General features: G+C 42.0%; 1 protein-coding gene across 2 annotated transcripts in view; it reads right to left on the bottom strand.

The window, feature by feature from the left end:
* Positions 1-2,774: 2,774 nt before the first annotated feature.
* LOC122613976 (serine-rich adhesin for platelets) overlaps positions 2,775-13,217 on the bottom strand; it is a 34,265-nt gene continuing 23,822 nt past the window's right edge. For both annotated transcript variants that reach the window (XM_043788424.1, XM_043788425.1), the window contains 9 exons: positions 9,865-10,187; positions 8,849-8,950; positions 8,516-8,782; positions 7,982-8,076; positions 5,648-5,739; positions 4,962-5,154; positions 3,325-3,460; positions 3,115-3,255; positions 2,775-3,044 (listed from right to left, as the gene is read on the bottom strand). In XM_043788424.1, coding sequence (XP_043644359.1) covers positions 2,927-3,044; positions 3,115-3,255; positions 3,325-3,460; positions 4,962-5,154; positions 5,648-5,739; positions 7,982-8,076; positions 8,516-8,782; positions 8,849-8,950; positions 9,865-10,187 — 1,467 coding nt within the window. In that variant the 3' untranslated portion in view covers positions 2,775-2,926. The remainder of the gene's footprint in view (positions 3,045-3,114; positions 3,256-3,324; positions 3,461-4,961; positions 5,155-5,647; positions 5,740-7,981; positions 8,077-8,515; positions 8,783-8,848; positions 8,951-9,864; positions 10,188-13,217) is intronic.

Raw genomic sequence — 13,217 nt, 5'->3', positions numbered from 1 at the left:
ACCTCAGCACTGGATCATCTGAAATGAAATAACGAAAGTTTTTCCATCACTTTTTATGTCCCTGAAGGTATCCCTGTCGAGTTTTTCCATTTTCTTTTAATTTTTGACCTTTTTACAAGACTTGAAAGTGAAAATACCGATTTTTGGCCAAAATTCATGACTATTGTTGTTAATAATAAAAAAATTAAAATCAAAAACGAAAAAATCTCGACAGGGTTACCTCATAAATTATGTAAGGAAATACTGTAAAAAATTTGACAACGATCGGTTTAATAGATTTTGAGATACAGAGTGCACCGACTCAAAAAACATCGGTTTGAGAAAAACGCGTTTAAAGTTTTTCGTAGCGAAGAGACCCTGATAAAACTTATTAAGCTATTTATTTTTTATTTTACTCACATAGAATCATCAATGCCGGGACCATAGAGTATTTAACTTTCGTCAAGAATGTCCAAAGCATCGTTTTGATCAAGTCTGCGGCGAATTCTATCATTTTTAGCGGTTTCAGCTGCTCGCTCATCTGATCTGTTCATTCGAATATCGTCGGTTAGAAGCGCCCATCCATGGCAACTTGGACCAGTACTGATTCGCATCTCTTCTAGGAAGGTTAAATAAGCTTTACAGCCTTCATTGAAAACACAAGCAGCCACTGAAGATGCAAATTCGACGATAATTGCTGAACCACTCTCAACTTTCGGCGCAATCTTCCAAATAAGCTGGTTCAAACTCTCATTATTATTTTGTGTGAATCCGCCAATACATCGCTCTAGGAGAGCATCTTTGCTTAAATCTTCATAAATTGGCTTGATTCCTTGTAAAACATCAGTTGGTAGAGCAGAATATGAGTGTTTGAAATTATTCAGCTTGTTTTAAGCTGCAGCTTTCTGCCATTCACACCACCCAAATTCATTGATTTGTTCACCTGCACCACTCGTGATATCGTGCTGCCCGCCTCCTTCACCAGGTTCTTCACATTGAAATTCGGCAGATTTATGTTCATTTTTGCCGAGATGTTCGCCAGATAATACCGCTGCTGATAAAGTTTAAATTTAAATTCCGCTACACAGCCCAAATTTGTTTGTATTTATTTCCTCTGACTCGTAGTGTGACCTATCGTTTCTCATTGGAATATACCAAATATACCGAAATAATACCTAATGCTCTAATTGGAAATGGAGGATGGTAGCTGGCTGTTAACAGACACATATCTGTTAGCTAACAGTTTCGGGGGATGAGTATCTAGATAGTAACGAAAGCTACTGTGGCCGGCTTTGAAAAATGAAATGAAAATTAAATTGGCAAACTAAAAAATAATCAAAAATAATGAATATTTTTATAATTTTGTAATATTTTAACTAACTTCAGCTTACCCTGTTTAAAGACCACGCACCTCATACATAAATAAAACACGACTTAAAAAACAGTTAAATTGAACTTTTCACATTTAATATACACTCATTAGACATATATTATCGGAGCGGAAAAATTGAAACATGCATTCAATTGATAACTTCTCACCACTCTGCTGCTGCTTACATTTATGGCTGACTTTCGCTTTTCCTTATACAAGGTATGACAAACTGTGCAAAATCGAGTGTGCTTTATCACTTTCCTATATAGTTTTCGGCTCGAATTCATATTCATGTTGAGCGAGAATAATACACAGAGTTCTGGACAAAAATCAATTACAGCTATAAATATTTTAACTATCTGGTTTATATCGGATACTTTACACACATGTTAGGATGCACGTATGGTTTCGGTTTTCCTTCAATGTCGCAACTATTCCAATGCCATGATATTCGCCAGAACACCAATCCGTTAAATTCCATTGTGCTGCAATTGTTGGTGATTATAATACTTAATGGACATTTATAATACATTTAATGGACATCTAGATTTTTATGGAATGGGTGTGTGTTTTGCCCTACACTACTAGTGTTCTAGTGTTCACATTAATAGTTAAAAATCTACAAATTCTTTATCCGACCTCAATATTTGATACAGCAGGTCGCATTGCACACGTTAACAAAATGGTTTTGCTTAGGCTCTTGATTTAGTGGACCTTGTGTAAAATCACATATTGCATTAATGTAAAACTACGCTGACATGAACCTAAAAGTAGCCCTTGTGTGTAAATCTAGAGTTTCTTGCATATTTCTTTTATCTTTGATTAATTTTGAAATGGTCCCGACTAACTTGAGAAACCTAGGGCGTGCGGATTGTGGGTGCACGATGGGCTTCTTTGATTCAAAAAAATGGTTTAGGTTAACAATTATGGCATAATTCCTAGGTCTATTTAAGCAAAATTGCACAATGTGGTTAATATATTTTCTGGTTCTCAATCGATCAATTAAATTATGAACTTTTAATCCACTCAACATACATGTGAATATTAATGCCATTTTAAAATGCGATTCAATGCCATTACAAATGTATAACTACACGTATATAATTAACAATAAGTTTCATTCATATCTTCAAAAAATCAGTACAATTGGTATTCATTTGTCCATGAACAAGGGTAAAATATTATTTTCTCATTTTAAAAATTATTGCTTTCTTTTTTGGATTCCTTTGTATTTTGATTTCTTTCAATCAAAAATATAACTAATTTATTCCAGTCGCAACTAGGGCAAGCCGACCCAAACAGATTCGAGCATTGTAAATTATCCCAACTCATGCTTAGAGGAAAACGAAAACCATAAGTAACCAAATAAGTACAAATAAGAGTTTTATATTTAGACAAACTATATACAATGATTAATGGAGGAAATGACTAGCGTAAATTAAAGCTAAACTTATGCACAATATGTACAGTTGGGAATAATACCCGCGGTAGTAGTCGAGTCTGTTTTTTCTTTAACTTAGGATCTTGCATACTCTATAGGAAACTTGTGGGTTACACTGTGGATAATTTCGGTGCTTAGAGTACATGCAGATTCTCGCAGCTCTTCGACTTGGAGTCCCGAGTCCACACGCGGCCCAAAAGGCCCTTGACTTTCAGGCTGGTGGAGGTCCTTGATCCACGGTATTTGCGGGGACTGCAAAAGAGTAGAATGCATGAGCATGGCGTCCTGATTGTGATGGCCTGTCGCCGTGGCGATGACTCACCTGCTTTGGGCACTGCCTGGGGGCGTGGCCACCGCCTCCCCCAGCGGACCCAGCGGTGTATTGGCATTCAGGCAGCCAGCATTCAGCGGCGAGCAGGCGCGTCTCTTAGACTTGCGAATCGAACGCTTTCGGAAAAGATCCCTGTGGCCAAAAGCATTATAACCATAAGTAAATAAAGTAAAGATTATTTATCAGTTGCTCAACACCCACCTGGACTTTTCGGGATTCTCCAGCTTGAGCCGTATCTGTGATAACAGACCCACCAGCAGCTCGTCCACGTTGTGATTAATGCCCACCGAGGTCTCGATGAATTTACAATCGTAGGCGGTGGCCATGGCCTTGCCCTCTGTAATGAAAAACACGATGGAGAGGTTAAGTGAAAATGTGTGGAAATTATGGCCAAAAGCATCTCATTCAAGCTTAGTTGGCCGCCCATCATCCCAGTTAATCAAATCGAATGGCCTCGCTTAGTTAACTCGGTGTTGGTCGTAAAACCTCATCCTGGTCCTGGTCCTGGACTGGGATTTGTATCTAAACATGATGCGGGGAATACTACCGATCCCAGCCCATCCGTCACGTCTTGTCCACAGATGTGTACACAACTCGTAAAATCTGAAGCACCAAAGTTCGGTACACCATGCGTATGGTGACCCTGCTGGTGCAAATTTTATGACAGGCGCACATTTTTATTAACAATGTGACGAAAGTTACATATATTTATTTGTATATGTACTTTTCGGTTCGCTTTATTACAGTTTGATAGGCAGGTCAGCTCTGCCTGGGCGCTTAAAGACTTAAGCTCTTAACCTTCTGATTTTTGATTACAGTTGAAATACTATCCTAATTAAAGGTAAACAAAAGTTTTGCAACATTGGGCAATATTTAGCCGTATTGGATAATTAGTGCGTCACTACCATCATTAAGTATGCCCAAAAGTTACGAGGTGGAAATGGAAAACACATTAAATTTGTAAAAGGCTTTTTAGAGTCTGTGGAGTGGCAAAATCACCTGTGACGCACTAACGTTTTATTCATATATTTTTCCAATCAGCGTGACAATGTATAGATTTATGAATATATCTTTTATCCAGACGTTTCTGGGGCAAGAGCTCATTTTATTATTGCCAGAGGCATACAAAATTCTATAAATACTTTATGAAATTAGGCCGTCGCATTAGGTGGACAAGAGCTCTCCGCCCAAATTCCAGATTGTGCGTTGGAGGTGGGCTGTGGATGTGGGTGGCGCATGGAGGTCCTGTTGTCGCCCTGTTTACAACAATAGGCTTATGGGCCTTAAACCTTGAGCGGAACACATGCCACACGGGACGAAATGTAATCAATTTTGCGCTGAAACAATTTCCCTCCACTGCCATTTCTCTGGCTGAGCTGGGGAACCCTTTGCAAGCACCACCCGCCCTTACTTTCATAATAACAAACGTAATTTAACGGAAAATATTGAATTACTTAGATGAAAGCGCCCGAGTTACCTTGGTCTTAAAGGGAATCTGATATAAAAGTCAAGTGAAAGCACTTGAGTAGACAAAAAGACCCCCGAAACTGGCGACCCTCAGAAAGGCTGTAGGGTGTGGGGTGTGGGGTATTTGGAAGCACCTCCACTTAAGATTCCGGCTGTTTGGGTAGGCGAACCGCCGGATGACTTCCGCTTGGCAAACTCTTCAGCTGACCCTGCCCGACGGACCTGTTTATACACTCGAACTACATCGCTATATATACATCCATATATCTATTCGTAACGGACCCAATCGAGCGCAGTTTCTGATGTTCATGGGGAGGGGGAAATCACCGAAACCTCCCACATATTTATTAGTAATATAACGTGTCGCTTACCTTCGGAGGTGACCAGTCGACTCCTGGCCAGGTCGGCCTTGTTCGATACCAGGATGACTGCCTTCTGGGCGATGTTCTGATTGGTCCAGAGCACCTGCAGCACCTGCTCCGCCACACTGAAGCTGCTCCTGTCTGCGGCCGAGTAGATGACGCAGTAACCGTGCGGATCGTAGTTGGTCAGGCACTCATCCGGCTGTGAAAGGATGGAGAAATGGCGGTGACACCGAAGTGACATTGAGTGAGGTTGAGGGCTTTGCCAAAGTGTGATTTCCCGCTGCTGGCTGGGTGGGTAAGTTGATGGCCGTGCATGCTAATGGCATTATGAAATGTCACAGATAGAGTGCAGGGCGCCGGATGGATGAGCAGGTATGTACTATGTACAAATATATATAATACCACTGGTCACAATAATGGCAACAAGGCTTTGGAGGCTGCATAATGGGTGTTTCGAAAGCAACTAAGTCCATTAGAGAATCAATTTGTTTTGAGTGCGTGTGCATGTGATCGCCGTATGCAGGGCACTTGCACTCTATGCAAATAGGTAGATATTTTTGCAAAAAATGGTTGGTTTTTAAGAATATTTGAAATTAAAAATGTATTCTTTTTAAATTATGCATTCCCCTGCGTTATTGTGACCACTGTCCCATACCCTTGAGAGAATGATGAGTGCTTTGAAAGGTACTTACAGTCATTTCGGTGTATCCATGGTCGATGAATATCAGCTCGGACTCTTCGCCACTGAGTAATACTGAAACGGCCTTCTCGCCAGACTCATCATCTGCACACATTGAAGGGGAAAATCGAGGTTAGCACCAATGTATTAGCATGTGCTCACAGCTATAGCTTAAGTTCGATAACTCAAATGTCAAGCAATGAAATGATTTACAACATCCACGTTTAAAAGTGCAGAAACAAAGAGCATGTGCATGTGTTTTAGTTGGTTGCTTGTGTGTGATGGGCTTATCTACAAGTGTCGTCCACTGCATGCGAGTATTTGGGTGTCCATTAGCCAAGTTGAATGAACACAGCTTCGGGGATTCACCGGAAGTCCCCGCCGGACTGCCCCGAAATGTATGCTAATATATGGGAAATTAAATTGGCCCCCACAAGTATGCAACGGAATGTATGCCACATTCATGGGGTGGAAAACCCGTCTGCAAATGGGTAGTGAAAGTGAGGAAGGGTAAATGCTGGGTAGATGCGACTTTGTTTGTGTGTGACTGGGTGTTTTCTCAATTATTATTCATTTAATGGGCTCTCTGTTTGCCTCTTTTTTAATTAAAAACGCCATAGGTGAGGCTGTGGCATTTATAGTTTTGAATATATGGCACGAGCTTTATTTCATTCCCATCCTTGTCCCCAGGTGGCAATCAATAATTGCAGCCGGAACGCGAGGCCCAGCATATCATTAATTAAATTTTATTAGTTGTGTTTGTGATGTGCATAATCATTTCAATATCGAATGCCTGCCCTCAAGGCTGCCGCCCATCGACTGACTGGCCATAAATCACAAGCGAAACAAAGGCCGCATTCAATTGACAATCGATTGTGGAGCGGTCTATGGAACTATATATTATGTATCGCTATATTGGCTAGGTGGTGTTATATTTCTTTTTCGTTTCTTTTTGGGGGTTGGGGGAGAGGTGTTCTAACATCCGGGGCGTGGCTAGTGGGCGGGACCAGGTGTGTTTCGGAGTTTTTCTAGCTTTCAAGCGCAGGGCTAATGCAATTGTGGATTAAGTGTTTGGTTTGGTTTGGCTAGTTTAGTTGAGTTTGGTTAATTTTATTGGAGAGTCGAAAAGCGTTTCAATTAGGTGTATAGAGATATTTGGATAAATATTAAGGAGTAGCATAGTTAACAAGGTTAATAATTATATTGTTCAGTTGCTGGTTGCTTTTACCGTCGTAGGCTTTTTCAATTAGAATGCGTATATCACAGTTGCCTAGATCTGATTACAATTGATCACGATTTGTTGTTGTATGTACAAAGATGTTGTTGTTAATTCGGTTGTTGTTGTTGAGTTTTTCAAGTTTTGTAGGGTCAGTTTGAGACATTGAGTTGAATGATTGGTTGATATTCGGAATGGAGAGAAACAGAACAAATTATCATTGCTTTATAAAACAGTATGATACATAAGCGGATTTTCGGTATGAGGTTTTTTTTTGTGTGTTGGATAAGCAATTACACTGGGACCGTTTGCTATATATTTATATGTATATATCATAAGGAATTTGGATTTGATCACAACCAAAAATCGTTAAATATCGCACTAAAAATTTCCAAATAAGCGACGAACGACAAAATTATTTTCATTTAATTTTTCCATTCGCTGCCAACATTTATTGTTTTATTCATTTTTTTTGCCCATATTGCTTTCGTGCCAATAGAAATGTTTATTCGTATCTTTTCATTGACTCCCAGCCAAAGAATGAAACAGTTTTCCGCGTACGTTTCCATTCCTTTTCTAGAGTCGCAAAAACCCAAAAATGATCCGAATTTATTTTCATTGCAGCAGCGTTTGTTATGCTTTATGCCAATATGTGTTGACCCACCGAGCGGTGGCAAGTGCTCGGCGCTATCATAAAACGCCCAAAGCAAACGAAATCAAACAAAAAATAAGCGGGGGGAGTATAGAAACTTTCCTAACACGGAATCATAAAAAGCCATGTGATACGGGGGTAAACAGACAGCACAGACGGCACACACACACTGAGCAACAAAATCAAAAACAAATATAATAGCCAGTATAAGACAACATAATACAGCAAGGCAGCTACAACATCGACTAGGCAAACGGAGGTAGTGCCAACAAATGAGTTATGAAATAATATCCAGTAAAGCCAAAGCACTCGCTCACAGCCAGCAGGCAGACATGGGATGACACGGTTGGATACGGGGGATACTGAGGATACAGGGGTCACAGGGGGCTATGCAGTGCTCTTTGGGGGCATGGAGTCCGGAATACGGAATAGGGTAAGCCGGATGCAAGCATCTCCGGCGGGGTGTAGTACAAACTCACCGATGCTCGTGTCGTAGGCGTGCAGGTACTCCGACGTCATGAACTGCGAGACGAGCGAACTCTTGCCCACCGCAGGACCTCCCAGCATCAGGACCCTGGAATCGGGAAACAGGAAAATGGGAAAGCGGAGAAAGTCAATTAGTCTCCCTCTTGATGAAACTATTATCCCAAGCGATCGAACTCGATTGGCCCTTAGTCCTATTGTTATTTTAATGTTAATTAGGTTACTCTTGACCTTTCCATTATGTCATTGCATGCAAATGGTTTTCAAAAGGTTGCGGAGTAGAGCATTCAAATGAGAGCCAGACATTCTGGTCGATGCATATATGTATCTTGATTTATAATGTGCCTTTAATTGTGCGGCGTTGACTAATGATACGCATCTGTTTCCGAATGAAACCCGCAATTTGTTGCGGCACATAATATTTATTACCAATCTCAGTTTACCCATTTAATTATGGGTTCTCAACTAAATGTTTTGGTTTAAAGCCTTACAATAAGTTTCGTGAGTTCAGAAATAGAAAACGAACTCACCTGTAGGGACCGTTGCCGGGATTGGAGGTGCTGCTCTCCCGGCTGGAAGCCAGCGATGTTCGGGCGGATACGGATGCGGGGGCGGACAGCTGCTGCTGGGTGGTCAGGTGCTCCGTGCTGGAGTTGGAACTGGCCACGCTGTTGTTGGAGCGACTGCGTCGGCTCTTGAGGGAGTCACCGCGATTCACCACACCCTTGCCGGTTATCGAGAAGTGTCGCAGTCTGTAGTACTCCTCCTCTACGCCGGTATTCGGCATGGAAGCCACCCTAAATCCGAGATAAATTGGTTATAACCATATTAACTAATATAATATGGGGTTAATGTAAGCCCACCTGGATCTCTGCTGGGGCAGACACAACTGATTTGGCCTTCCGGATGCTCGGCTGCCGGGCATCTTGACCGATTGCGAGCGGCTGTGATGTGGTGAGCCATATCTGAAATCCGAACGAGGTGACCTCGTTAGTACCAAAAACCAAACTAGAAATGCGAGTCCTCCATGTTCGCATGCTCATGTTCTGTCATTCGGGGTTTCAAAAGGGGAGAAGTCAACGAAATACCAGCTGAACCCAAACTGCAGTTGACAGCGGTTTAATGGAGATCAAGATATGCATTTCTTACCCGATGCCGACACCAACAGCCGCTTCACTGGGCTCACCTGCCATGTCCTTGGAAACTGTGAGTGCCAGTGGGGCAAAGGACATGTGCATGATGTCCTTGGGCGTCGATGCGAACTAACCACAAGCCAGAAATTGGAAAATATTGGTAATTCAAGTACCCAATCTCGTGAACGGACCGAAAACTAATGAAATGCTATGCAATGCAATGCAGTTTCGGTGGTGGAATATTTAAAATATTTAAAATCCCATATCTGACAATCAAATGCAGGAACTGCGTCCACGAGCAAGTCAGAAATATTTGTTTATCTGCTGATTTTTCACAGAAACAGAAACAAAAACGGAAACTGGCAACAGAAACTTTGCAAACTGGCAACAGGTCGTATGAGTAATTTGAAAAGTTATGAGCCCATCATGGATTTTTCTCGTTCGTTTTTTCCCATCGCCAGTTTGTTGCAATGCAAAACGGCTGGCAGGTGAAGGCTATAAAGCAGTCCTCTGTTGTTTTTGTTTGTTTTTGTCTTTTTTTCCCGTTTGCCCGTTTGTCCGTTTGGCCATTTAAAATTTGATTGCTTTGGTCCGAGCATTTTTACGAGAGTCTTAAAAATCGATTGGCATTCAATCGGAAATTAAATCTCCGGCCGGGCCATAAAACGTAATCCGTCAAAGGTCAGAACGACGGTTGGGAAATGCATGGAGCAGGAGGAGGATCGCTCCCAGCTCGTACTACATACCGCATCTCAAAGTCGCGCAGCTCCTCAATCGTGAGCGTGTTGGTCACATCCAGCAGCTGCCTCATGTTCTCGTCCCGCTTGTGCTGCTGCTGATGCTGCTGATGCTGCTGCTGCTGTTGCTGCTGCTGCTGCTGCTGCTGCTGGAGGGTGTGATGATTGTGGGCGTGGCTCTGGGGGTGGTGATGCAAGTGGGTGGGCGGATGGGCCAGCTGCTGGGAGTTGCGCTTGCGAGCCACCAGCTCCTTGCCCTGCTCCACGCTGATGAAGTCCCCCTCGTTCTTGATTAGCAGCGTCTCGACTGTATTGTCCAGACTTAACGAGGGCTATAAAAGCAAGAAAAAGAAGCGATGAGAAAATGTAAAGAGGGCAAAGAAAACATCAAAAAGAAAAGGGTGACTGTCGGAAGTATCGTTGATTGTTAAGCGGATTGCTGCTTTTTCCAATTGAATCGCAACTACTCGACCAAGTGCTCATGCCCCGATGACTTCATTCATTGCCACCATGAGCTTATAAATTTTTGCAGTGCCAGCACTCTGCCACTCGCCAAGGATTCGCCACACTTCAAGGGTTTTTCCCCAGCGATTTTCAAAAAACTTTTCGCTTTATCTACACACCTTGAACAGGTGTTCTGACAGGCCATGCAAAAGCCTGGAAAATGCCGTAAACCTTTGCATTGCGTGTCTGCAGTTGCAAATTCAAATACGAATAGTAGTTCCCGGCATTCGTGTCGAGGTGAATTTCCACTCCCGCAAATTTATGTTTTGCCTTCGTTTAACTGGCCAAGGACTATTGACCAGAATTTCGCCTAGTTTTTAGATAATAGCGCCTAATGTTACCCCTAATAAGCTTCTGCTACATGCCTCATTTGGCTAACTACTTCCTTCGTCACTAACTTTTGATTCAAGTATCTACCTTCCGCATAAAGGATACATCCAATTCGAAGGTTTATACAATTAAATAATAATACAATAAACATCAGCATTGGAACATTTAGCAATAAGCCATCCACTTACAATTGCAATATTCATTGTTATTGATAATCTTTCATGTAATCTGTAAATGTACCACTTCTATTGTGTTCTAATTGGTGTACAATTTTGTTTTGTTTTAGAGACATATTAGAGCTTGTACTTCTTGGAAAACCAACCAATTTATTTAAATCCCTTGTAAGTGCCGCAAACAAAGACTGCCAATAAACAAAACTCTATCAAAGTTCGGCTTTAAATTTGTGTGTTTCTGGGCAGAAAACAAATGACTGGCAGTCAGGTAAATTAAACCAGAATTTACGCAGACAGAAATGCTTGCACCATAAATTACACCAGCACTCGCCGAATATACATACATTTCGCCAAAGTCTACCTGGGAACGCACACCCACCCACCCGTATGGACACATTTATTTATTCAGCAAATGCCCAAATTAATTTGTGTATTTTATTGGCAGGCATGACAGTAGGGAAAAGCGAAAACGAAAAACTTCGCCTGCATTTCCACCCAGGCGCTAATTAATAATGTGTGTGTGTGTGTGTGTGAGTGAGGGGCTCTAATGATACCGCCCACTAAAGGTTCTCGATTTCACAGCTCCTCCTATTTAGACATCCCCACACTCGGCACATGTATTTCAAGTGGCCAACAGGGAAACTTTTGGGTATTACCAGCCCGGGGGAGCAATTTGATGGCGCCGAAAGGGGATGCGACACTTTCGCTGATGACGAAACCATCGCGAAAGTCCCCAACATCGCACAGGCAGTGACGCGTTACACGCGGCGTATGAGTAATATTGCGTTGGACATGCTGCTGTGACGCTGCTCTTTTTCATCTTGGCTGCCATTTCCCATTTTCCCCATTACACAAACGCCGAAAATAGTTTTTCTTGCATCGCTTAGTGCGTTGCTTCTTTTCTTTTTTTCCACTTTTCTCGATTATTTTTAGCAGCATTGCATTGGGGGGAAAAAAGTTGCTACACACACCCCAGAGTTCCCGAAAAAACGAGAAAGAAAAGAAGTGCGATGAAGAGCAGAACTTCTAGGGTAGCATTTAAAGGGAAAAGATTGCCGGGGGTTTTCAAGTTTCCCAACATTTATTTTTTTAAAGCTCTCTATGGTTTTTGGCATCCCAATGTTTGTAGCTATGAAATCGGAGTAGCTTTTGTGTAACAAGCCATTTAAGTTGCTTTAAGACTGCGCAGAAAAATGACTTTTAAACTAAGTTGAATATGAAAACCATTTGTTATTTAGATGCGTGGGTAACCCACAAGTCATATTCCCCTTTTTATCAGTTTCTCCAGGGAATATTCTTATAGATTTCATGCTGATGCTATCCAGTACTACGCAGCGCATTTGTGTATCCAAACTCACGAGAATTGGCTATTAAAAAGCAAACCGACTGGAGGTGTTAGGAAAATGTATAGAGCTCCCCGAAAAACAGGCGAATAAAATGTTGGGAATTTCGAATCCAGAGAAAACGAGGCAACCAACCCCAAAAAAAAAATGGGATTGTCAAAGGCACAGTCTACGTGCAGAGTGGCAGGAACCGATGGCAGATTGGCTGAATTCAATAAGCTTTGGAGGAGAAAACCAAGACGTGGAAACCAGAAGCAAGTGAACAGATTGGAATGCAATTAGATTCGGTTTTGTTTATGGCAAATGCAAACAGAAATTGTTATCAAGTTCGCAGACTTAACTGTGCAGAATGTTCGCATAGATTATAATTGATATTACAGGAGCTGCCAGTACTCATTTCACACCCCATCGACTTGCAAGCTCTCCACCAGTTTTGGCATCGCTTAAAAATACATTTAGTTTGGCAAGTATGTATTGAAAATAATCGCGCGCCATGCATGCAAATCACTTTTCATGTTTTTGTTTCATTTTTACGCCGCTCTGTGTTCAATCGCCTGTAAAATCCGGCTGAAAAAAGATGGTGGTAGGGGTGGGGTGGGGGGTGTTGGCCAGGTTTTCTGGCTATTTTCATGCCGCACGAATATTAAAAATAAATTGGTGAACTCGGCAAACTCGGAAAACTCGGAAAGCTTGATGTGGGGTCCGGCCAAAGTGGAAAACATATCATTACCGCGGGCAGACGCTGTTTAAATTGCGATTTACCAAAACACCATAATTTTCACGCCGCACACTAATCACGATGTTGCCCGAAATGAAAGTGTCTGCGATTTGATGGACCGCTTTTCCACCGAACAACGAAGTGAAACATTTCGGGTGATTTTTCCTCGTTAGGGGATTTCTTTTCCTGAAACTAACACTGTGCACGCTTCTGACAGCTGAGCAAGTGCAAAGTGCAACTATAAGGTTATTTACCTGCAGCAAACTATGTGCGCTGCTGGGAAATGTTTCCGCG

This window comes from Drosophila teissieri, chromosome 2R (genome assembly GCF_016746235.2).
Source record: "Drosophila teissieri strain GT53w chromosome 2R, Prin_Dtei_1.1, whole genome shotgun sequence".
NCBI lineage: Eukaryota > Metazoa > Arthropoda > Insecta > Diptera > Drosophilidae > Drosophila > Drosophila teissieri.
Note: the sequence above shows the minus strand (reverse complement) of the source record. Positions and strands in the feature narration are given on the sequence as shown.